The 26,364-nt window shown below is 35.8% G+C and overlaps 1 protein-coding gene and 1 long non-coding RNA gene across 10 annotated transcripts; one reads left to right on the top strand and one right to left on the bottom strand.

Annotated features, from left to right (window-relative positions):
* Positions 1 to 2,498: 2,498 nt before the first annotated feature.
* LOC125141220 lies at positions 2,499 to 6,484 on the top strand. Its single transcript, XR_007140600.1, has 2 exons — positions 2,499 to 2,656; positions 6,170 to 6,484. It is a non-coding gene; the product is annotated as an uncharacterized LOC125141220 (long non-coding RNA).
* A 4,134-nt stretch (positions 6,485 to 10,618) lies between these two features.
* Positions 10,619 to 26,364, bottom strand: im:7151449 (sushi, von Willebrand factor type A, EGF and pentraxin domain-containing protein 1). 9 transcript variants are annotated; one of them, XM_047813891.1, is made up of 17 exons: positions 26,020 to 26,364; positions 24,953 to 25,138; positions 24,102 to 24,201; positions 23,925 to 23,995; positions 23,633 to 23,815; positions 22,276 to 22,317; positions 21,753 to 21,935; positions 20,148 to 20,333; positions 19,769 to 19,951; positions 18,268 to 18,453; positions 17,889 to 18,071; positions 16,388 to 16,573; positions 16,009 to 16,191; positions 13,726 to 13,818; positions 12,811 to 12,844; positions 11,668 to 11,746; positions 10,619 to 11,423 (listed from the first exon to the last, which is right to left on the bottom strand). In XM_047813891.1, the coding sequence occupies exons 1-16, from the start codon at positions 26,081 to 26,083 to the stop codon at positions 11,674 to 11,676; spliced, it is 2,136 nt and encodes a 711-aa protein (XP_047669847.1). In that variant the 5' UTR covers positions 26,084 to 26,364; the 3' UTR covers positions 10,619 to 11,423; positions 11,668 to 11,673. The 9 variants fall into 9 exon arrangements, with proteins under 9 accessions (XP_047669847.1, XP_047669846.1, XP_047669845.1 ...); XM_047813890.1 differs by having other exon boundaries at positions 18,412 to 18,453; positions 22,132 to 22,317; positions 26,020 to 26,363; XM_047813889.1 differs by having other exon boundaries at positions 20,292 to 20,333; positions 22,132 to 22,317; positions 26,020 to 26,363.

The raw sequence follows: 26,364 nt of genomic DNA, 5'->3' as shown, positions 1-26,364 counted from the left end.
ACCAAATCATGGAGCTAAAAATCTGAAATTTTTTTTGTGAGTTATAGTGCCATCTTGAGGTTACTTAGACCAAACAACAAAGAAGACAAAACAAATTATGGGGTACTTATTGGAGGCGTATATAAATATTATTAATTTACACAGTGTGTATCTGAATGTACAGAGCTGCTACATAAGTGCCATTTGTTCACATACTCACTTGCAGATTTTATGTACGTCTGGATGGTTATAAGCAGTGTCCACTAGGTGGCATGTCAGAGCTAAAACATCCCTGTCCATCAGGTCTGTAACATTTAGCAATTCCATGCACAGCAATGTATAGAAGTGGCATTCATTAAAACTGCCTTACTGGTTACTGAGGCTGTCCCATATCAATGTGTAGAATATGTATAAACATTCTATAAGCTGCCCTGAACTCTTTTGTCAAAGTATTAGAAGTAGAACAACAACAACAATAACAGCTATAAGCTAGTGGCTTTAAGTGTTAGATAGCACGACGCCATACTAAAAGATACAGTATCCGAACAATTCAATTCATTTCAAATTTATTTGTATAGCTATTTTAACAATGGCCATTGTCTCAAAGCAGCTTTACAAAACATTAATATTATACAAAGATTCATTTATAAAACAATAATCATGTTGATACAAATCAACATGGGTAATACAAATCAATGCTAAAACTAATAGTGACTAATATGCAGTAGTAGGAAAGAGCTGATATAGATGCAATAACAGGCAATGATTTGTGTATTTAAGATTTATATATGACTGTCTCCACCTACTGGAGTCTAGTTAAATATATATGTAAATAAATCTTACACAATGGCCAGTGAGCACAGTGTCAGGTGATGTTAAGAGACTGGGTTATATAAAGATTTTAATGCCAATCAGCTGCATGATTTCCCAGCTCTAACCATGTAATTATGCAGCAAAAACACCCAAAGTCTTGCCACTCTCTGCCATAACTCACTAACTCTGTCCAGCTCACACATGATTTTCAACAACATAGGCTTACTGCATAATAGGACAGGTGAAATTATTTACTTATTCACTTTCTATCCACATGCACAACATTTAGTAAATGGATCAGTTTTATTTGCATGTTAAACAGGTTTGGTGCTTGCTTTACCATATGGGAACCATAGTAATCTTTTTTCACACACAGGTGAAAATATATAATAAATTTTACATAAGCATCTTAATTCTTAAGCATATATACTATTATGATTCTCTGATAAGAAATGAGCATACTATATTTTAATTCCTCTTATCTCTTGAACTATTTGATTCATCTTATTTGCATCTATTATATTTACCTCTTAATTTTAATTTGAAATCTATTTAGAACAGACTCTATTACAGTAAAATATCAACACTGTTACTGTACATATAAATCAACCCCATTACCTAGATATCAGTAATTATTCCCCATGTGTTATGTTTACACAATAACTCTTGAGTTGATATATTTCAAAGTTCACCCAGTGCAACTTTACAGTTTAAATGGATATATTTGATAATGAATCTTAGCTCATAAAAACAGTACAGAAAATTCAATATAAATCAACAGCTTTCGGAAATTATATTTTCTGTAGGGTTTTGGGATGAAGCCAGCTCCAGTTGTGTTCCACTTCATGAAGATTTCAGACCTTCAGTGAGAGGAGGCGTCAGAATCCTGAGGCATCTAGGGATATACCAGCTCCAGTTGCATTCCACCTCATGAGGATTCAGGCATTCAAAAAGGAGATGAATTCAACTCCATCGTCTTGGAGGACAACAGCCTCCCAATCAGTACACAACTGTCGAATTGTACAGTATATGACTATAGAAAGGACATTATTGTTAATAAGTTTTAAGGTTTATTAAACAGTCTGGATGGACATTCATGGATGGATTGCATATACAAAAAGGAAAAATAAAAAGATTACATCTATTACTCTCCGGTTTTGTGTGCTCGTTATAAGGGGGGGGGGACAATGCATAGAGATTTTCTAGCTGATTTCACTCTAGTAGAAAAAAAGGCCCGATTGAGTTACCTGGACAAACAGCGCCCCCTCGAGTGTACAAACAGACATTGCATTTACTTTCGTTTGTTTATTTTCATGCAAAAATACAAAGCAGACAAATGATTATATAAATGTATTAGACAGTCAGGGATTTAAAAGCATTTGTTAATATCAGATACACGCAACACAAATGCAGTTGTTTATTATTATTATTATTATTATTATTATTATTATTATTATTACTATTATTAGTCGCTTCCCATTGTTCCAAAAGGAAATGCGGAATGCACTGGTGAACAATAAAAAAATAATAAATAAATAAACTTTCCCCTACCACGTGATCCCTTCCAATGTTTGTAAACACGCGTCACCCACATGTGATTCTGCATTGACGCTGGTGCAGCAACATTGTCTATCCAATCAGAAGCTGGGGGAGTGTTGTGGGCGGGGCCCGTGTGCTGCGCCGTGGAAAAAATCGACTGGGATCCTACAATGATGCAAAAGGTCTCTGATTCCAGCATGGAAGATGTTGTGAAGTTCTCAGACTGAACAAGCGGCTGATGTAAACATCTCAGGCTGGGGGAGAAAAGTGAACGTCTTAAATCATGGCATCATTATCCAGCAGCATCAGCACTCTTCTCATCTAAGTAAGTATGTTTCCTGTTTTTATTTTAGATTTAAACGATTTGTTTATATATTTATATAACTTTGAATAATATATATATATATATATATATATATATATATATATATATATATATATATATATATATATATATAGAGAGAGAGAGAGAGAGAGAGAGAGAGAGAGAGAGAGAGAGAGAGAGTATTTATATATACTCCGTCACTAACCCAAACCGCAGAATAGGCACTAAAAGGTGTTTTGTAATTCCAAGCGTTTTCTTAAAGAGACAGTCTAACATCGTTTCCTTCTTGTATTTTCAAAACAACGCAGCATCTACGTTCGATGCCCAAATACCGCTTTAAAGCGTGATTGCGAAACGTGCGCATGAGCATTTCATTAGAGTCTCGGCCTGTGTTCAGATACATCACTGCGTCATAGGGGGACGGAGCGGTTGCGTCGGGAATTTTACCTGCGCAAGAGACTCTATGCTGCTCCGAGCTGCTTCCATAACCGCATGCGATCTACTACGTACTACTACACGCCAGTCCTGAATCATGTTTTGCACATTTCCTATGTAACTTGGTTTTGTGCGCAAGCGGTTAGTATCAACACCTGGACGCTCTGACGCGTCACTATGACGAGGTACTTTTTGCATGATGTTACTTTTCCTCCTTTGCACATAGTGCTAAAATAGAGCGCTACTGTTCCATAAGGTAGGAGCTTGTTTTTTTAGACAAAGGCATGTTGAGGCGAGACAGACAGACATATGACGTCATGGGCACTATAATCACCAGGTCTGGGGTGCTGGTGGAGGAGTTGGGGGGGATGTTCAGGTCTTAAGGATGCTGCGCAAAGAGAAAGATGCGCAATCATAACAGAGGACTGTTGCTCATTGGGCTGTTTTACGCAACACCGGATTTGAAACCAGTAGAACTTACATAACCTCTGCATGACGGAGTGATCAAAACAATGTAATTGTTTCTAGAGCAGCGACACCACGCCCACCTGCAGTGATTTATGAAGTGGACATTGCAGGATGGAAATGAATCTGATTATTATTCTTATTATTTTTGTTATAATGAAGAAGAAAAAAAAATATTCATGTGTACATTAAGCTAAGCTGCTAAGGTTTGTTTGGGATGTTAGACAATAAAAATGATATTCTACTAATCATAATCAGAATAAAAAAAAATACATACATATATGTACACACATAAATACATCACAGTCTAGGTATAATGCTTTCTATTCAAAATGTCAATGATAGTATTATTCATATAACTACTTTATGTTTTTATCATATCCGTCATCTCTGTTCCATTAATATACTGGATCACTGTATACCGAGATTCACCAAAATACATTTCCTGTGTCTAGACAAGTATGATATGGCAAATGAAAGTGTTGTACAGTCTATTTAGAAAGGTCTCTGGACTCCAGGAGAAGGAGTGATTGTTAGTGCGCACTTTGGTAAAAGAAGTAAACAAGAGTAAAGCGCAATGCAGTGCTGTTCCTCTGGGTGGCGTTGTTGTATGTGTTTTCTCACTGAACACGCAGATGAATATATTGCAATAAGGAAGAGGAAAAACCTGATGGTTTACACTCCAAAATTATAAAAATATTAAGTAGCTATCAAGATTATCTGGGGAAATGACCTGTCTGTTTCCTTAACTCTTTTCATGGTCATCTGTTTTATTTGTATATGTCATTATGAATAAAAAATATATATTATAGAATATAAAATGATAGAATATAACATAATTGTGGTGTCCCTGAATTGATAATAATAATAATAATAATAATAATAATAATAATAATAATAATAATAATAATAATAGTTTGTGAGTTATGTGAGGTCTTGATGCAGAAAGCCAAACAAATCTAAAATTAAATTTCATCTTTGTATTAATTAATATTCAGTAAACACTGTGCATCACGAAAAAGGAGAAAGTAAAAAGGCAGAGCATCTGAGTGAAACAGTGTGAAACCTGTGTTCACGTATCTCGCCCTTAATCACATAAGGCAATTGGCAGCTATATTTACCAGTCTGGCAGGCCTTCCTCATTTCATAAAAGCACACTTAGTTTCTTGCTGCTCAGTATCAGCCCCAGTCACTCCAACAAGCTCTTGTAATCAAGCACATTATGTTGTAAAACAACAATAAACACTTCAACACTGCCTGATTCTGACCCATTTTTAGATAACAGCCTTTTATAGACTGCTTGATATTCAGTGTTTTTATATATAGAACTGACCCTGTTGTGGTAATAATGAAACTTTTTGTTGTAATAAACATGGAAGGCCTACATACATAACGGATCTCTGTTATTTACATTCAGATAAATGATGAAATGGTTAGTGGTTTATTTCAGAGGCTGAACTGTCAGTCATATTTTAGTCAAAGGACCTAATCAATAAGAGGATTATCCATACACACACACACACACACTCTCACACACACACACACACACACACACACACACACACACACACACACACACACACACACACACACACACACACACCTTAGGAGCAGGTTATTGTTCGTACTCTCTCTGAGATTTTAATCGCACAAAATATTTCTGATGAAGAAAACTGGCACAGTTAACATCAAATAAACATCTTAATTACCTTTTATATTAGAATATTGATTTAATATGCTTGCATACTTTAGTTTCAAGGTTGTGAGAGTATCAAGTCAAGATCTGTTGATCACTTGTTATAGAGTTGTGTTAGAGTATGTTAAGGCTAAATGGCCATTGTATAAGATGATAAACACTGTACTGTTCTAGCAGTTCTGCATTACCATACCGCAAAACACAATGCCGCAGTCCTGTCCCTTTAAGAATTGGTTCAGTGTTACACAAGAGGTCAGGTGTACTGAAGCAGCCACCCGAGAGCTAAAGCTGATCTGCTGGGCGAGAAAACATTGTAAACTTGTAAACAAACATATCGGTCTGTCAAGCTTCTTTAATCATGCACCCTTTCAATACCACCTCCTGTCTAACAGCCCTCAGTTATACACACACACTCATTTCCCCTCAAAGGTTTTGTTTTCAAAGAAAACACTTCCACAGTAAACAGCAGTTGTTCTAGAGCATTCTCTGTCAGTGCGCAGTTCCAGCAAATCCACCCAGCTACAGAATATAAACAAAGAATATAGTTCTGTAAGGGCTAATAAAGAATTATGTCTCACAGAGATGGTCACAAATAATTAATCACATGATTTAAAAGAAATAGTTATGGATAATAATCCTAGCCAGGCATTTACAGAATAACAAATGATATTGATATAACAGATGATATAACAGTGTTTTTCTAAAAGAATTTCAAAGGTTATAATGTAATGCACAATTAAAAAAATTATGATTCATCATACTGCTTAAAAATAATTTGATGTGCCAGTACAGATGTCATTAACCCTGGCTGAACCTGACGCAACAGCCTTGTAATATTACAAATGGTATCATATTATATTAAGTAGACATTGTGCAATTTTCCTAGTTGGTCTAATAACGTGTCATCTTTTTTGCAGTGATCTTGTTGCTCTATGTGAGATAATAATGCTACAGGAAGCACTGGAGTGAGCTGCTTTGAGAAGCTGAATTCAAATGGTGCCATAGAGTGATTCCTAACATCTAGCACCATTTGAAATCAGTGTTCTTCAAGCTGTGTGGACATCCAGCCTAAACACATAAGTGGAAGGACAACAGGAACAAATGAAATTGAATGTGACAAATCTATGTTTTCTTTGTTTACCTGATTCTTATTTTGTTAATTATGAATAAAACAGATTGATTGTTATCCAGTGACATTGTGCAAACCTGAAATGAAAGTTAACTGAAAACTTTTGAAGAGTTAAATGAGTTTTTTCCCTTTTATTTCCCCTTCAGTCAGTCAAACATCTAAGTACATACAGTAAGAGCTTCAGTCTATCCTTATTCCCTGGAGTGAAAAATACTTTGTTACAATAGTTAAATATTATTTTGTTGTATTTTTTAAATAATACAGCGATACTTTAATATTAGTATTATTGACATTGAATACCTTTGCTTCAAGATTCAATATACATTTTGTGACATAAACAGTTATATTAAGCATAGTATTGCGACAAAATGAAAACCCAGCCACTCTTCTTTAGACTGTGCATATGAATAACTACATTTATGAAACTAAATGAAAAATAGAAATAATAAGTAATAAGAATGTTTTGGAAAAGAATTATTATTTAGATTGTCAAAGTCCTCATCACAAACAAAGCTTATTTCTGTGTATGTTGCTACTGGAAAATGGATGGATCTAAAGTAAGTATCTATCTATCTATCTATCTATCTATCTATCTATCTATCTATCTATCTATCTATCTATCTATCTATCTATCTATCTATCTATCTATCTATCTATCTATCTATCTATCTATCTATCTATCTATCTATCTATCTATCTATCTATCTATCTATCTGTCTATCTATCTATCTATCTATCTATCTATCTATCTGCTGCGACCTCATGCTAGGTCAGCTGGTTAATGAATATTAACTATCTGAAGATGGCTAAGTAACTGGACTGCACTGTTGAGCATGAGTAAACCTGGCCATAATTACAGTAATGCTTGAATTACAAAAGGCTTCTCCCAAAAAATGGATTTTGAGGTATTTTGCTTACAATTACTGGCTGTTTAACAAAGTTACCCTGTTTTCTTTACTGATGCCACGTTAGCAAAGATACCAGTAGCAATCAGGCAGCAAACACTTTCTAGTGGTAAATAATCTAGATGTAAATATTGGTTATTTACAGGATTATTTACTGTTAATTAAATATAAAATGACATGATATTCTACTTACGATAAGCAAACCTTCAGAGACAAAGTATGATGATAGATAAAATACAATTTTCTTTTCACATGAATATTTGACGTTAATGTCATCCATTAAAAAAGTATATTTTAACTTTTAAATACTTTGAATACATTTAAAAATAGTACATTTGTGTTCCCTTTTGGTTACTTCCACTTTTAACTGTGCAAGAGTTTGACGCATTAAATTACATACTAGTGTGGGATTTCCTCACTGAAGTATAATTTCTCAGTCATTTTTGCACCCCTGCCAGGAACACTGTGTGCAAGATAGAATACCAGTTCATCGCTGGCTCATTTCAGACTAACTAATTCACCAGTGAACATTTTTTGTGAGGTGGGAGGAATCTGGACTATGCAGATCTCTGTACAGATCAAAACAACCGACACTGAGGATCTACCCACAGAACCTGGTACTGTGAGGCACCGATCTCCTGCATCATTGTGCTGCCCTTTCTGTAGCATGACACACCATTTATTTTCCACACCAATCTCTGTGTTTACATTCTGTCTACACAACATGCAGTAGACAGTTATCCGTGTTATTAGGCTGAAGATCTAGTCTCAGTATCAGAATTTAAAATAAATAAATGAAACGCATTTATAGTATCTAAACATGCTTCTCTTTGGGTTCCTGTAGTTGATTCAAACAGGAATGAGACTCTTCTATTAGTCTCCCTGAATAATTTGTTTGGCTTTGGCTGGATGATGATGATGATGACGATGACGATGATTCTTTACCACAACACCCATGTCTTAATGCTGATAATGTGTGTTACAACTAGATGGCAGTATACCACAACTCCTTACATGGCCCTTAAATTCAGATTTGGATTAGGAACCGTTGTAGCCTTAGCACAAAATGGGCATATAAGAGATTCTTACTCAAATATAAACACACTGATTACCATACCAGTACCAAGAAAACATAAAGGTGTTGTCTGCTCAGACATGTACAGGCAGCACATCTCAAACCTTCTGCCCTTCATTGTACCGTATTCTCAGACCAGCTATTTCTAGTTCAGCTCTTACATGTGCTGAGACTATGTTTAGTGCTTGAGAGAAATCTGACCCAACACCAGAAGAGCTAATAAAAGTGTATTAACAGAAATTAAACCGCCGGATTTAAAGCAATTATTGATGGTTAGGAAATTCTGAAAGCATTGTAGAAGGACTGGATTAAACTTTAATCCAGACAAGAACATAAATATTTTGACATCAGCAACCTTACTGTTGCCTTTGCGGCATACCACAGAAGATTTTGCCAAAAGGGCAAGTTTCAAGGGCAAAAATACAAGGAACAAGCATTAGGTTATAAATGTCAAGCTGAACCTACACAAATTGGGCTATAAAGATAAACTCTTACAGGTTTTTTATGGCATTCCCACAGTAAAGACAAAGCAGTCTTTAGCTACTTATCTGGCCACCCCTGAAAACAACAAAGAAACCATGAAAAAAAAAAGTAAACTGTGAGCAGTGACTTTTTGATCCCTCTACACTAATCATCACTTTCTATCCCAGACTAAGGTCAGTATGCTCCCGGTTCCAGTTGGATTCCTGCCATAGCCTTTCGTATTCTAAGCTTCCTCAATCACAGGAAGAGGACAAATTCCATCACACTTAGTTGTCTGACTTGGCAAGGAACTAAAGTGATTATAATCACAATCAGCTTATCTGGCTGTACATTTATTCAACTTCAAAACAAAGCTTCTAAATTGGAATCTAAACTGAGGATTTCTCTCAGTATTGGTGGACCAGCATTCTCCAGCCCCATGTTTTTTGTTTGTTTGTTTATTGTAAAACAATCCTGACTCAAATTGCATCAAAAGTATTTGGCCTCTCAGTTCTAGTATCAAATATTACTGACACTTTTTAAGAGATTTTAGAGGTTACAATTTTGGTGTAGTATATATTGAGCTGGTACTTGATATTAATGACCTAAAACATAAGAGCCTCAAGACTAAACACTTGATGACACTTGGACAGCAATTAGTTTCCCAACCAGAGTACATCCTATTTTTCCCAGGATGGGCTCCGGATCCCTGTGACCATACCAGGATACGGTGACTGCTGTCAGTTGCAGATATACTTACACAGAAAAGCAGAAAGATTGCTTCCAAATGAACTGTGCTCTCATGTATTAAAGAGCTAATGCCATTTTTGGGTCATCTTCAGGTCTACTTAAAAAGTACATGTTAATAATAAAAGTAAATCCCCATTATTTTCTGTAATTGAAGAAATGTAACAGAAATGGAGCAAAAATATCACTGAATATTCAGCCTGTTGCATGGCAGATGGCAGATGAAGCGTGTCAGCATAAGCAGAGAACAACTCAGAGCTATTGGACATTTGCCACTTTCACACAAACACATTTTTTTCTTAACCTTTCCTAGAGTTCCAAAAACTGTACTAGAATTGAATGCTTCATTACAAAATGATGCTATATGTCAGTGTCATGCAAGTTCACCTTAATATAAATATAATAAACAAATAATGAGAAGTATAAAGACATGAACAGCAACTAGGAATGGATTCTCTTCTAAAAACAACTAAATATCTTGCATTTGAAGTGTAATTGAGAAGTCATGTATTATTATGATACAATAGTGTTTCTGAAGATTACTTGCTACAATATTAAATACTATGCTAAAATGTGCAAAGTGTGATTTCTTTGTTAATGTTACTGCCAGATTTTTTAATCAAGTACTCTAAACATTATCCCAGCTAATGGCATATGTTGAGACCTGTAATGGCAGTCATAAGACCAGACCAAGATTTAAAAAATAAATCTCAATCACTTTTTCCCCCAGATGCCTCTAGGATCTTAACTGTTTCTAGGATTTGATTGAAATTAGGACTCAAGTTTAACATATCTAGCAGCTTAAGTCCCAGAAATATGTCATACTGTATCTCCTTTCAACTCCCAAAGCGTTTTTCATCTCTGAGACGAAATGCAGCAGGGGAATAAAGGACTCCTGTGAGTTTGGACAAATAAAAACATTTGTCTCAGATAATAGATCCTTTTAAACAAGCCTAAAACTGATAAACATAGCTGAGAACACTCACACTGAGAATAACAGAAACAAACTGCACAATTAAGTTACATTTACAACAACAGGTAGCCTGACTAAAGCACAAAAAAAAACTTTTTAATTAGTTCCATAAATAAGTTTTTAATGGTTAATAAAATAGTATTTTAATTTAATAGTTAATAAAAAACATATTTACATGATTATTTACATAAACATATTCAAACAATTCATTAATCAGCCACAATTTAAAGTTCTTTAAAACTTCGTCTTGATAGATATTTGCTCTATAGTCTACACACCATCAGCTAGACTAAACAACACGCATCTGAATGAGTAGTGCTATTGATTTTCTTTAAAATATTAAGCATTTAGAATCTTAAACAAGTCTGATGTTTAAAGCATTGCCATTGTTCAGGCAAAAATAATCAATGGCTTTCTCACAAAGCAGGCCTTGACCTCAGTGCATTTGACTTTCTACATGATGGACTGAATAAAAGATTTTCTGTTTCCATGTTCACTTGTGAAAAGGAGCACTGTGTGACAGATTCATTTTAGCTTGTCTCAGGATTGTAGTCTGACCTGAAACAGGACCACTTTAGGACAACATAGTACCATCTGAGTTCCTGTTTCTGTTCTGGAACACCAACCCTTAGATAGAATTTCAGAGAGAATGCTTTCGCTGAACATAAGGTGAGTTCTGTTTGAAGGAATGGCTGGTATTAAATGTGGGGATTTCCGGGATCCAGAATTTTAGACTTCGAAAAAAATGAAACTTGTAGAGGAGATGATAATAATATCAATGTGCAAATAAAATATTTTTGGTCATGAGGTAATACTGTGCTCTTGAACACTGCATGGATCAGAAGTGGATTGGCAGACAGGAGCAGTGCGATTAGGGGATCTGTGCTTGGGAGGAAGAAGAAAACACAAGCTTAGGAACAAGTCATCTTACTACAGCATACACGATTTATCAACATTTTACAGCAGAACTAGGACATGATAGAAATGTTGGTACTGTTATGAATTAAACTACTAAATTATAGCACAAGCATATTAGGTTATGGAAAACTCTAAATTAAAGAAACTATCAGAATAAGAAGAAGAATGAAAGTAGTTTCAGTCAGATTATAGATCTTTGTAGGTACCTGAAATTAGTAAAGTGTGAAGGTGGCTTTTTCCTTCAATGGCTCTTTTGACCTCCCGGCTTCCACGGTGTTATATGATCTATATGCCATCACCAGATAATGAGATACAATCAACATTATCCACTTGCCATGTTTTAGTATTTAGTATGAACCGATTCAGAACTGTCTGCTTTATGATAAGCATTGTTTTAATGTGATTTAAGCAGTTAAACAACGCAGTTTCAAAATACTGTTCATATCAGAGAACACATTCAGTATGTGTGACCTCATGTCTATATTTCATAGTCTTGCACATGTCGTCTGGGGGTTAGTCAGTCAGCTGTCATCACTGAAAACTTTTTTGTATGTAATTGACAATTAATTGTATCTGAATCTGGCATAAACCTTCATCTACAACATTTGTTTACTACATACATTGTTGTAAGAAGTCACAAACTGTTTAGGAGTATATAACTAGAATCTTATACAAGTACTAGGTGATATAGAATATGAACTGCTATGGACTGCTTGATGAATCACAGTAGAGTCAAGCAACATGACATAGACCCTTGGTGGAAGCTTGGTGGAAATTACCTTCCTTATCTGTTTAATGTAGTAATGAATACAAGTTCGTTTTCAGCATTCAGCTGACATGTATATACACATACCTATAAAATTTGAATATTGATCATATTTATTTCTTTAAGAGACTATTATAATAGAGTATTATTTATATCCTTCTCTGGCAAATAAAATGTGGGGCTTCCCATATCCTGAAAATCAGGAAACGCAAAAAGCCTAACCTTTCCTTTTCTGTTCTGCCTTTCCTGTTATTTTTCACTTTCTGAAAAAATATACATTAATGTGAGAACCCTAAAAATAATCAATAATTCAAAAAAAAGGGGCTGTCTGTGTGTCTGATTGAATAACCCAGGCTCAGTAATGCTTGTCCAGAATTTTTCAATCATTAAGCAGGACTCACATATAATCTAAACTATTGTAGCTCAAATTCTAAGACAATTCTGAAATAAGAAAAGAATAGAAAAAATTCAGCAAGTGTACCTATAGTTTGATGGTCAGATGCACTAGTCATGCAGAACTTTAGTGTGCTATCTAATTCAGCATGCTAGTTATTATAAAAGACATGATAAATGACATGCTTACCCTTTTCGTTTCCAGAAATATATATATAGGATAACTGTGAAAAAAAGAGACATGCATCAAATTCATTTACATCCCTAAGGAAAACTTTAAACAATTTTTGCAAACAAATTGTCATTATATTTTTTCATTTGCTCTCAGACTCTAGAAGCTCTGTTCCATGCCTATTTTCCCTGTGGTATTAATATGAAGTTGCACATCTGTAAAACCAGCATCATCCATTACCATAACCAAGGTAATGATACAAAATATACATTAGTAGTTGAGCACTACTAATGAGCACAATGAGCACACTGTTCCTCCACACGTGGTAAAAGAGTAAAAGAGTGGTCCAAAAACCCTGAAAGATAACACTCAGTACGATAACGTTTCCTACTGCCTACTGTTACAAAATAGTCTAAAGACTACAATTAGTTAATCACAGCGAGAATGTACTAGAACTAATAAGAAGGATCAAATCATCTCCATTTATTCTCAAAAACCTTCACCAAAATTACCTAGTGCTTTACAAAATATACTAGTGAATATAGACTGCATTATTCCTGTTTCCTAATTATACTTCCTGAACCATAATAATGAGACAATTCATCCTCTATACTGTAAGATATTTCAAGATAGCTAAACTTGGAAATGAAGGTTCACCTGCTTCCTTCAAAACTCAACTCGAAGATAATCTTTCTTTCAACTCACAAGTAGTCAAAACAATGGACCAATTTAATGAGTTCAAAACCCAAATAGTCATGAGAGTTGCTGCAGAAGTAAGTTCACATAGCTTAATGCAGTTATCATGTTTTACAGAGGGACAAAACATTTTATGAAGTAATTTTTGAACATTTGTCTTTAATTATTGTAGACACATTACTTAGACACTTGAATAAAAATAGATAATTGAAGAAAGATAAAAGAAAAGAAACTCACCAATGACAGCAAGGACAACAAGGCCAGCAAGGCCAGCAAGGCCAGCAAGGCCATAAACAAAGCTAAAAGACAAGTACAATGGAATGGAACTTCCTGGAAAAAGAAATCCAATAATAATAATTAATATATATGGTATAGCACTATATATATATATATATATATATATATATATATATATATATATATATATATATATATATATATATATAATACTATTATTATTGTTGTTGTTATTATTGTTGTTGTTGTTGTTGTTGTTGTTGTTGTTGTTGTTGTTGTTGTTGAAATTCATCTATCTGCGTTAAACAATTTAGAACATGACATATTTGGTGTCAGACCACACAATTTTTATGTGAGCAAAAGTATGATACCACATTGCATAACTTTTGCTTGCATCTTCTTGTATGGCCTCTAAATTTCTTCTCTTAAGGTCTACGAACAGTTTGATTGTGATTGTCTTTGTTGGTAATGTCACAGTTGTTTTATCACAGCTCACACAATGCTTCCATCATCAACTGCTGTTTTCCTTGGCTGATCTGTTTGATGTCTAATTGTTAGTACATAAGTGGCCATGTTCTAAGTTGTTTAACACAGATAGATGTGTTATATTCCAGTAGAAATATAACTGAATTATAATGAATTCAAATTAAACTTCTGATCTCATATATGTAAATAGCTGAAAAAATATTATATATCATGCATAGTGCCAGACATAGAAAACCAGATAAAGGATGTCATGTTGCTGTCACGGTCACAAAACACAGAGTAGCCTACAAATATGGCCACTGACCACAACTCCCTGAGTACAACATGGCTTACAATCATGGTCACACAGGATTACAACATGACATAACCAACTTTCTCACATTCATGTTCATCGTCATTCTGACCACGCACACCTGGACTTATTTACATAATCATTATTACAAAATATATGGACTTTCAATTTGCAAAGTATATGCTCAGTGCCATGTACTTGTCAATACCAAACATAATGTTTATGCTATTTTGTTAATGGTAATTGATATGGTTCTGGTTTATGTCTTTGTCTCTTGCCAAAGAAACTCTGTTTGCACATCCCTGTTTGTTGACCCTGACCTTCTCACTTAGGATATGTTTGTCTCTGCAATAATAAAGCAACCTAACCTACAACTGTCAGTGTCTCTGCTGCCTGATAACTTACTAAACCTACAAACTGTATTTCATTATAAATTTGCTATAAATGATAACCCTTATCCTAGTTATTAATGTTAGACACAGATCTGGGCATTCCCTTCATTCTGTACTTTGGCACACAGACAATGAGTCCTAATCATGTAAAGTCAACATCAGCAAGCAGAGCAGAACACAGAATCAAATGAATATCACCAGCGATGTAAAACTAAATCAGACTAGCCAATGTAGAAGCTGCTGTGGAAATGCGAACCTTTCAGGAGAGCAAAGTGAGAGTCACAACAGCGTTCCTACTAGGAACACTATTATCAATGTATGATGCATTTATAACAGCTATACAAGAGAGTTTTGTCTTTGCAGTGGTATAGGTATAGAGAAAGTAGACTTTCCTCTCAGATACACAAACAAAACACAGCCAATCAACGTCTTACTCTGATTCTTGTTATCCTTCTTAGACATTTGTCTTGACAAGAACTAAAGTGAAAACAATGTATTTAATGATATCTTCAATTTCAATGATCCCCTTGGTATGATTACTGACTATGACAGAATGAGGAATCTCAGGATGCTTCCCACAGGTTACCACTACAAACCAAATACAAAATGTCAGTCATAGTCTAAAGGTTATTTCAGCACATGCTTAAAATATTTTGCTACAGTATATACAGTTGACTTGGATGGAGTTGGTTTAGAGGACCACAGTCTTTTTCTGAAAGACAATGTATTTATCCCGTGCTCCTACTGACACATTATTAATGAAATGAATGAAACAGAATGAAAAAATTAATTACTTTTACAGAGAACAGAGTAATAGTCACAACTGCAACTACAACACTCCTACTGATAATAGCTCCACCAAGAATCACAAACTACTGTATTACATATGAATCTCACATTTATAATGCCTGTGCAGGAATGTTATTTTATAGCAGTGGTATAGTGGAATAATTGGCATTCACTCTGCTAATATAATCCACTTTTCCAGAATTATAGTAAATGCCTTTCCTCTCAGATACACACAGACACAGCCAACATGTTACTCTGATTCTTGTTATCCTTCTTAGACATTTTTTTAACAAGAACTAAAGTGAAAACAAAATGGACTTTTACCTTCGCATTGTGGAAGTGAACTGTATTTCCCATTTTCCTGACAAACAACTGATTTATTGCCAACAAGATTGTAGCTGTGCTCACAGCGGTATTCAATGACATCTCCAAATTCAATGATCCCCTTGGTATGATTACTGACTATGACAGAATGAGGAATCTCTGGATGCTTCCCACAGGTTACCACTGCAAAACAAAAACAAAATGTCAGTCATAGTCTAAAGGTTATTTCAGCACATGCAGTAAAATCTTTGGCTATATACAGATGACTTGGATGGAGTTGGTTTGGAGGACCACAGTTTTTTTCTGAAAGACAATGTATTTATTCCGTGCTCCTACTGACACATTATGAATGAAACAGAATTAAAATAAAATTCATTACATTTACAGGTCAGCTCCTGTTTGCTCCATTCACCATTAATACATGTGATGTTGTTGCAGCCAAGATCCTCCACGTAACCAGAGGCACACTCCAGATTGACTACAGTTTCGTCAGGAAATGTATTTTTCAGAACAACAGACTCACTTAACAACACATTTCCTTCCAGGACAGGTTCAGGACATTCACCTGTTTAACAAAACAAAACACATTCAAGGTCAAGAACAGTCACTAGTGCCTGTTAGTTACAGCTGGTGTAGGTAAGAAACTGGAAGCGTAACATCAGTCCTTTGGGAACACTGAATATGTTCATATTGCTTGGCTCATTAACTTTGTGACAGATGAGTAAGACAGCAAACTGAGAGGAGCAGTTAGCCAATTTGCAGCTGGTTAGATATTAGGTACTAAGTTACACTTTCAGAACAAGACCCCAACACAATTGTTAAAAAAAAATGCTACACAATAAAACTGAGACCAACATGTCCACATGCACAATCATTATAATAACTAAGATTTTGGTCAATTGAATTTTAACACAGCATCTGTTCTGTTCCAAAAATGAAATACTGTCAAGAACAAGCTTATAAGGGTAAACAAAATTATATACCACATAAACTAGTGTATCATGCACACTGAATACAGCAATTATTTAAACAAAATTATTAATTTAGTATCATGCTACTGTAATGACACCACAAACATAAATGTCACAATCATTGTATATTTCAGAATGTCCAAGTTAACCTGAACTTTTCTCAACTTTTCTCATAAGCTGTCCTGATAATGGGAAATCAACACTAGTAGGTCGATGTATAGCATCAGGTTCATAGCTAGCACAGAATCCCAAGAGCTGAATTAATCTAAATCAGATTAACCAATGTAGGAGTTGCTGTGTAAATGTGAACATATCAGGAGAGCAGAGTAATAGTCACAACTGCACTCCTACTGATAATAGCTGCACCAGGAATCACAAACTATTAGTAAGTGAGTGAAGTGACATACAACTAAGTATGGTGACCAATACTCAGAATTTGTTCTCTGCTTTTTATTAACCCATCCAAAGTGCACACACACAGCAGTGAACACAAACACACCGTGAACACACACCTTGCTCAAGGGCACCTCAGTCGTGGCCGACACGGGACTTTAACCCACAACCTTAAGGGTTAGGAGTCAGACTCTCCAACCATTAGGCCACAACTTCCCCCAAATTATTCTATCAAGTATCCCATAGTGGCCACTGTGACTTGAACCCTTGTCCTCAGATCCCCAACCAAACACAACAGCTTATCTACATATACCACCTCCACCCTTATTACATATGAATCTCACATTTATAATGCCTACGCAGGAATGTTATTTTATAGCAGTGTTATAGTGGAATAGTCGGCTTTCACTCTGCTATATTAGAACATGTTACTCTTGTTATCCTTTGTAAAACTTGTTATCCTTCTTAGACATTTGTTTTAACAAGAACTAAAGTGAAAACAAAATGGACTTTTACCTTTGCATTGTGGAAGTGAACTGTATTTCCCATTTTCCTGACAAACAACTGATTTATTGCCAACAAGAGTGTAGTTGTGCTCACAGCGGTATTCAATGACATCTCCAAATTCAATGATCCCCTTGGTATGATTACTGACTATGACAGAATGAGGAATATCAGGATGCTTCCCACAGGTTACCACTGCAAAACAAAAACAAAATGTCAGTCATAGTCTAAAGGTTATTTCAGCACATGCAGTAAAATCTTTGGCTATATACAGATGACTTGGATGGAGTTGGTTTAGAGGACCACAGTTTTTTTCTGAAAGACAATGTATTTATTCCGTGCTCCTACTGACACATTATGAATGAAACAGAATTAAAATAAAATTCATTACATTTACAGGTCAGCTCCTGTTTGCTCCATTCACCATTAATACATGTGATGTTGTTGCAGCCAAGATCCTCCACGTAACCAGTAGCACACTCCAGATTGACTACAGTTTCGTCAGGAAATGTATTTTTCAGAACAACAGACACACTTAACAACACATTTCCTTCCAGGACAGGTTCAGGACATTCACCTGTTTAACAAAACAAAACACATTCAAGGTCAAGAACAGTCACTAGTGCCTGTTAGTTACAGCTGGTGTAGGTAAGAAACTGGAAGCGTAACATCAGTCCTTTGGGAACACTGAATATGTTCATATTGCTTGGCTCATTAACTTTGTGACAGATGAGTAAGACAGCAAACTGAGAGAAGCAGTTAGCCAATTTGCAGCTGGTTAGATATTAGGTACTAAGTTACACTTTCAGAACAAGACCCCAACACAATTGTTAAAAAAAAATGCTACACAATAAAACTGAGACCAACATGTCCACATGCACAATCATTATAATAACTAAGATTTTGGTCAATTGAATTTTAACACAGCATCTGTTCTGTTCCAAAACTGAAATACTGTCAAGAACAAGCTTATAAGGGTAAACAAAATTATATACCACATAAACTAGTGTATCATGCACACTGAATACAGCAATTATTTAAACAAAATTATTAATTTAGTATCCTGCTACTGTAATGACACCACAAACATAAATGTCACAATCATTGTATATTTCAGAATGTCCAAGTTAACCTGAACTTTTCTCAACTTTTCTCATAAGCTGTCCTGATAATGGGAAATCAACACTAGTAGGTCGATGTATAGCATCAGGTTCATAGCTAGCACAGAATCCCAAGAGCTGAATTAATCTAAATCAGATTAACCAATGTAGGAGTTGCTGTGTAAATGTGAACATATCAGGAGAGCAGAGTAATAGTCACAACTGCACTCCTACTGATAATAGCTGCACCAGGAATCACAAACTATTAGTAAGTGAGTGAAGTGACATACAACTAAGTATGGTGACCAATACTCAGAATTTGTTCTCTGCTTTTTATTAACCCATCCAAAGTGCACACACACAGCAGTGAACACAAACACACCGTGAACACACACCTTGCTCAAGGGCACCTCAGTCGTGGCCGACACGGGACTTTAACCCACAACCTTAAGGGTTAGGAGTCAGACTCTCCAACCATTAGGCCACAACTTCCCCCAAATTATTCTATCAAGTATCCCATAGTGGCCACTGTGACTTGAACCCTTGTCCTCAGATCCCCAACCAAACACAACAGCTTATCTACATATACCACCTCCACCCTTATTACATATGAATCTCACATTTATAATGCCTACGCAGGAATGTTATTTTATAGCAGTGTTATAGTGGAATAGTCGGCTTTCACTCTGCTATATTAGAACATGTTACTCTTGTTATCCTTTGTAAAACTTGTTATCCTTCTTAGACATTTGTTTTAACAAGAACTAAAGTGAAAACAAAATGGACTTTTACCTTTGCATTGTGGAAGTGAACTGTATTTCCCATTTTCCTGACAAACAACTGATTTATTGCCAACAAGAGTGTAGTTGTGCTCACAGCGGTATTCAATGACATCTCCAAATTCAATGATCCCCTTGGTATGATTACTGACTATGACAGAATGAGGAATATCAGGATGCTTCCCACAGGTTACCACTGCAAAACAAAAACAAAATGTCAGTCATAGTCTAAAGGTTATTTCAGCACATGCAGTAAAATCTTTGGCTATATACAGATGACTTGGATGGAGTTGGTTTAGAGGACCACAGTTTTTTTCTGAAAGACAATGTATTTATTCCGTGCTCCTACTGACACATTATGAATGAAACAGAATTAAAATAAAATTCATTACATTTACAGGTCAGCTCCTGTTTGCTCCATTCACCATTAATACATGTGATGTTGTTGCAGCCAAGATCCTCCACGTAACCAGTAGCACACTCCAGATTGACTACAGTTTCGTCAGGAAATGTATTTTTCAGAACAACAGACACACTTAACAACACATTTCCTTCCAGGACAGGTTCAGGACATTCACCTGTTTAACAAAACAAAACACATTCAAGGTCAAGAACAGTCACTAGTGCCTGTTAGTTACAGCTGGTGTAGGTAAGAAACTGGAAGCGTAACATCAGTCCTTTGGGAACACTGAATATGTTCATATTGCTTGGCTCATTAACTTTGTGACAGATGAGTAAGACAGCAAACTGAGAGAAGCAGTTAGCCAATTTGCAGCTGGTTAGATATTAGGTACTAAGTTACACTTTCAGAACAAGACCCCAACACAATTGTTAAAAAAAAATGCTACACAATAAAACTGAGACCAACATGTCCACATGCACAATCATTATAATAACTAAGATTTTGGTCAATTGAATTTTAACACAGCATCTGTTCTGTTCCAAAACTGAAATACTGTCAAGAACAAGCTTATAAGGGTAAACAAAATTATATACCACATAAACTAGTGTATCATGCACACTGAATACAGCAATTATTTAAACAAAATTATTAATTTAGTATCCTGCTACTGTAATGACACCACAAACATAAATGTCACAATCATTGTATATTTCAGAATGTCCAAGTTAACCTGAACTTTTCTCAACTTTTCTCATAAGCTGTCCTGATAATGGGAAATCAACACTAGTAGGTCGATGTATAGCATCAGGTTCATAGCTAGCACAGAATCCCAAGAGCTGAATTAATCTAAATCAGATTAACCAATGTAGGAGTTGCTGTGTAAATGTGAACATATCAGGAGAGCAGAGTAATAGTCACAACTGCACTCCTACTGATAATAGCTGCACCAGGAATCACAAACTATTAGTAAGTGAGTGAAGTGACATACAACTAAGTATGGTGACCCATACTCAGAATTTGTTCTCTGCTTTTTATTAACCCATCCAAAGTGCACACACAGCAGTGAACACAAACACACCGTGAACACACACCTTGCTCAAGGGCACCTCAGTCGTGGCCGACACGGGACTTTAACCCACAACTTTAAGGGTTAGGAGTCAGACTCTCCAACCATTAGGCCACAACTTCCCCCAAATTATTCTATCCAATATCCCATAGTGGCCACCCCGGGACTTTAACCCACAACCTTAAGGGTTAGGAGTCAGACTCTCTAACCATTAGGCCACAACTTCCCCCAAATTATTCTATCAAGTATCCCATAGTGGCCACCCCGGGACTTAAACCCTTGTCCTCAGATCCTCAACCAAACACAACAGCTTATCTACATACGCCACCTCCACCCTTATTACATATGAATCTCACATTTATAATGCCTACGCAGGAATGTTATTTTATAGCAGTGGTATAGTGGAATAGTCGGCTTTCACTCTGCTATATTAGAACATGTTACTCTTGTTATCCTTTGTAAAACTTGTTATCCTTCTTAGACATTTGTCTTAACAAGAACTAAAGTGAAAACAAAATGAACTTTTACCTTTGCATTGTGGAAGTGAACTGTATTTCCCATTTTCCTGACAAACAACTGATTTATTGCCAACAAGAGTGTAGTTGTGCTCACAGCGGTATTCAATGACATCTCCAAATTCAATGATCCCCTTGGTATGATTACTGACTATGACAGAATGAGGAATATCAGGATGCTTCCCACAGGTTACCACTGCAAAACAAAAACAAAATGTCAGTCATAGTCTAAAGGTTATTTCAGCACATGCAGTAAAATCTTTGGCTATATACAGTTGACTTGGATGGAGTTGGTTTAGAGGACCACAGTTTTTTTCTGAAAGACAATGTATTTATTCCGTGCTCCTACTGACACATTATGAATGAAACAGAATTAAAATAAAATTCATTACATTTACAGGTCAGCTCCTGTTTGCTCCATTCACCATTAATACATGTGATGGTGTCAGAGCCGTGATCCTCCACGTAACCAGTAGCACACTCCAAATTGACTACAGTTCCATCAGGAAATGTATTTTTCAGAACAACAGACTCACTTAACAACACATTTCCTTCCAGGACAGGTTCAGGACATTCACCTGTTTAACAAAACAAAACACATTCAAGGTCAAGAACAGTCACTAGTGCCTGTTAGTTACAGCTGGTGTAGGTAAGAAACTGGAAGCGTAACATCAGTCCTTTGGGAACACTGAATATGTTCATATTGCTTGGCTCATTAACTTTGTGACAGATGAGTAAGACAGCAAACTGAGAGAAGCAGTTAGCCAATTTGCAGCTGGTTAGATATTAGGTACTAAGTTACACTTTCAGAACAAGACCCCAACACAATTGTTAAAAAAAAATGCTACACAATAAAACTGAGACCAACATGTCCACATGCACAATCATTATAATAACTAAGATTTTGGTCAATTGAATTTTAACACAGCATCTGTTCTGTTCCAAAACTGAAATACTGTCAAGAACAAGCTTATAAGGGTAAACAAAATTATATACCACATAAACTAGTGTATCATGCACACTGAATACAGCAATTATTTAAACAAAATTATTAATTTAGTATCATGCTACTGTAATGACACCACAAACATAAATGTCACAATCATTGTATATTTCAGAATGTCCAAGCTAACCTGAACTTTTCTCAACTTTTCTCATAAGCTGTCCTGATAATGGGAAATCAACACTAGTAGGTCGATGTATAGCATCAGGTTCATAGCTAGCACAGAATCCCAAGAGCTGAATTAATCTAAATCAGATTAACCAATGTAGGAGTTGCTGTGTATATGTGAACATATCAGGAGAGCAGAGTAATAGTCACAACTGCACTTCTACTGATAATAGCTGCACCAGGAATCACAAACTATTAGTAAGTGAGTGAAGTGACATACAACTAAGTATGGTGACCCATACTCAGAATTTGTTCTCTGCTTTTTATTAACCCATCCAAAGTGCACACACACAGCAGTGAACACAAACACACCGTGAACACACACCTTGCTCAAGGGCACCTCAGTCATGGCCGACCCGAGACTTTAACCCACAACCTTAAGGGTTAGGAGTCAGACTCTCTAACCATTAGGCCACAACTTCCCCCAAATTATTCTATAAAGTATCCCATAGTGGCCACTGTGACTTGAACCCTTGTCCTCAGATCCCCAACCAAACACAACAGCTTATCTACATATACCACCTCCACCATTATTACATATGAATCTCACATTTATAATGCCTACGCAGGAATGTGATTTTATATCAGTGGTAAAATGGAATAGTCGACTTTCACTCTGCTATATTAGAACATGTTACTCTTGTTATCCTTCGTAGAACTTGTTATCCTTCTTAGACATTTGTCTTAACAAGAACTAAAGTGAAAACAAAATGGACTTTTACCTTTGCATTGTGGAAGTGAACTGTATTTCCCATTTTCCTGACAAACAACTGATTTATTGCCAACAAGAGTGTAGTTGTGCTCACAGCGGTATTCAATGACATCTCCAAATTCAATGATCCCCTTGGTATGATTACTGACTATGACAGAATGAGGGATCTCAGGAGGCTTCTCACAGGTTTCCACTACAAATAAAAACAAAATGTCAGTCATAGTCAAAAGGCTATTTCAGCACATGCAGTAAAATCTTTTTTGCTATATATAGTTGACTTGGATGGAGCATCTTGAACCTACACAGACACCTTGACCTTCCAGTCCAGCCTTTTACAAGACACTGCTTATTGCTGGAGCCTTTTAGGTAATACCTGGAAAGTATCAATTTACACTTGTTGAAACCAGGATACTGTGAATGTTTTTTCCATTTTACATAATTATGTTATCTTGACGATAGTAAAATAAGAAAACACTCACCCACGGTCACAGTATACTCTGATGTATGCACCAAACAATGTTCCATCTTGGATGTTAAATTTCATATTGGGGGTTGGTGTCGGAGGACCACAGTCTTTTTCTGAAAAAAATATTTAAAGCTATAGATTAAAATGGGCTGATTTACCATATTGAATATTTAGAAGAAAAAAAATCATTGTACTGATTTGGTAATGGTAATTCAATATATAAGCTTTTGATATGTCACATTATGTCCTGCAACTTCTACAATTTTCTAATAGGATGATATAACACAGTAGAAGTGGTGTTTATTTATTTATATATGCATTTATTTATTATCTGCTATTTATAATACATAAACCAGAATAAAATTGTGCTCCTCTTGCTGTCTTCTGATCTCCCAACAGAAGTTTAGAGTTTTAGTTGCCTAGTAAACCAGCATGGATGTACTCATTAATATAGACTCCTAAAGCACTGCTTTAAGTCATTTTGGGAAAGACGGCTGCCAAATGCTGAACATGTAAATGCAACATTATTACTGGCTTTTCAACTTACTGCATTAATTACACACCTATTTGTTTGGAAAGACATCAAGTAAAGTCAAGTAAAATTTGATGTTTAATTCTTTTATCTAATTTCTATGTTTAATTACGGTTTAAAGTACACTTTGTAGTACTGTTTAAAAAAGGTTATTGTGTAAGTTATCTGTTTACACCATCAGAAAATTAAGGTGTAATTATATTGCTATTCCCAACCTAGCAAAGTATAGTTACACCCAAACCTCATACTCGTCTGGCAAATGCGGCACTGACACATTTATTTACACAGCTGACGCATTATGAATGAAACAGAATGATAATAAAATTCATTACTTTTACAGGTCAGCTCCTGTTTGCTCCATTCACCATTAACACATGTGATGGTGTCAGAGCCGTGATCCACCAAATAACCGGTAGCACACTCCAGATTGACTACAGTTCCATCGGGAAATGTATTTTTCAGAAGAGCAGAGTCACTTAACAACACATTTCCTTCCAGGACAGGTTCAGGACATTCACCTGTTTAACAAAACAAAACACATTCAAGGTCAAAAACAGTCACTAGTGCCTGTTAGTTAAGCTGGTGTAGATAAGAAACATCAGAGTCAAGAAGTCAAGAAGCTTTTTTTGTCATTTCAACCATATACTGTATACTGTAGCTGTTGCAGTAGACAGTGAAATGAGACAACGTTTCCCCAGGATCAAGGTGCTACAAAGACAGGGCTAAGACTTAGTAAGTAGTCTTAGCCACATAAAGTGCAACTGTGCAACCTGGTGCAAACAGTGCAAGACAAGACAGACAAGACAGCACAGGACAATACAGACAAGACAGACAAGACAGCACAGGTCAATACAAACAAGACAGACAAGACAGTGCAGGACAAGACAGACAAGACAGTGCAGACAAAAGGTTACAAGACAATACACAAAATACAAAAAAGACAGTACACAAAAGACAGTAAGCAAAAAACAGCAAAAAACAGCGCCGACCGACCAGTGTCAATACTGTATGTAAATACTGTAAGTTCAGACAATATTGCGTGCAGTAATACTAGTTCTTTATGAACACTGAATATGTTCATGTTACTGGCCTCGTTAATGACAGATGACTGAACAGCATATAGAAATTGTTTTTAGGTACAATTTCAGACAATAAGAGGTGATAAACTGTACCATGCACCATGTCAAACATACAACAAGGCAAAAAAAAGAGAACTTTGTCCAAATATATATACCTAAGATTTGATTAAACAGGACACTATAATCCCCTTATCTACGTTATATTAAACTACCAAACACAACTGCTATAAAGAATCGTTTTGCTTTAATTGTTCGTGTATTTGTAATAAATAATTTTATTAATACAATAACAGCGAATTGATTAATAAAATGAAGCTCACCAGTGTTTCCTCTGGACACAAACATCAGTAGGAGTAACAGAAAAGTCCACCAGCTCATCTCCATGCTTATAATAAAGAAATAAAGGAATAAATAGTCGAGAACTGTTCACGACTTAAATTAAACACTAAGTGCGATTCAAAGTTTCCGCAGAAATGAGTCTAGTCAAACAAATTGCTAAATATAATCCTGTTCCTTATGGTACACGGACCGTCCGCGGTAATCCGCTCGTAAACCATTTCTCGATAAAGTAATTGCCTTAATATTGACGGGTTGTTCCGCCTTTTCAACCACACACACATTCACACTCACACACGCGCGCACACACTCACACACACGCGCACGCG

Source organism: Tachysurus fulvidraco, chromosome 5 (assembly GCF_022655615.1).
Source record: "Tachysurus fulvidraco isolate hzauxx_2018 chromosome 5, HZAU_PFXX_2.0, whole genome shotgun sequence".
NCBI classification, from domain to species: Eukaryota; Metazoa; Chordata; class Actinopteri; order Siluriformes; family Bagridae; genus Tachysurus; species Tachysurus fulvidraco.
The sequence above is the reverse complement of the archived record's forward strand: the minus strand, read 5'-3'. Positions and strand labels throughout refer to the sequence as shown.

Coding starts and splice junctions, on each gene's coding strand:
- im:7151449 (XM_047813887.1), bottom strand. CDS start 26,083: ATGGAGATGAGCTGGTGGACTTTTCTGTTACTCCTACTGATGTTTGTG. Junction 20,334..21,752: donor TTCACTTCCACAATGCAAAG/GTAAAAGTTCAT, acceptor TTTGTTAAACAG/GTGAATGTCCTGAACCTGTC. Junction 16,192..16,387: donor ACAGGAGCTGACCTGTAAAT/GTAATGAATTTT, acceptor TTTGTTTTGCAG/TGGTAACCTGTGGGAAGCAT.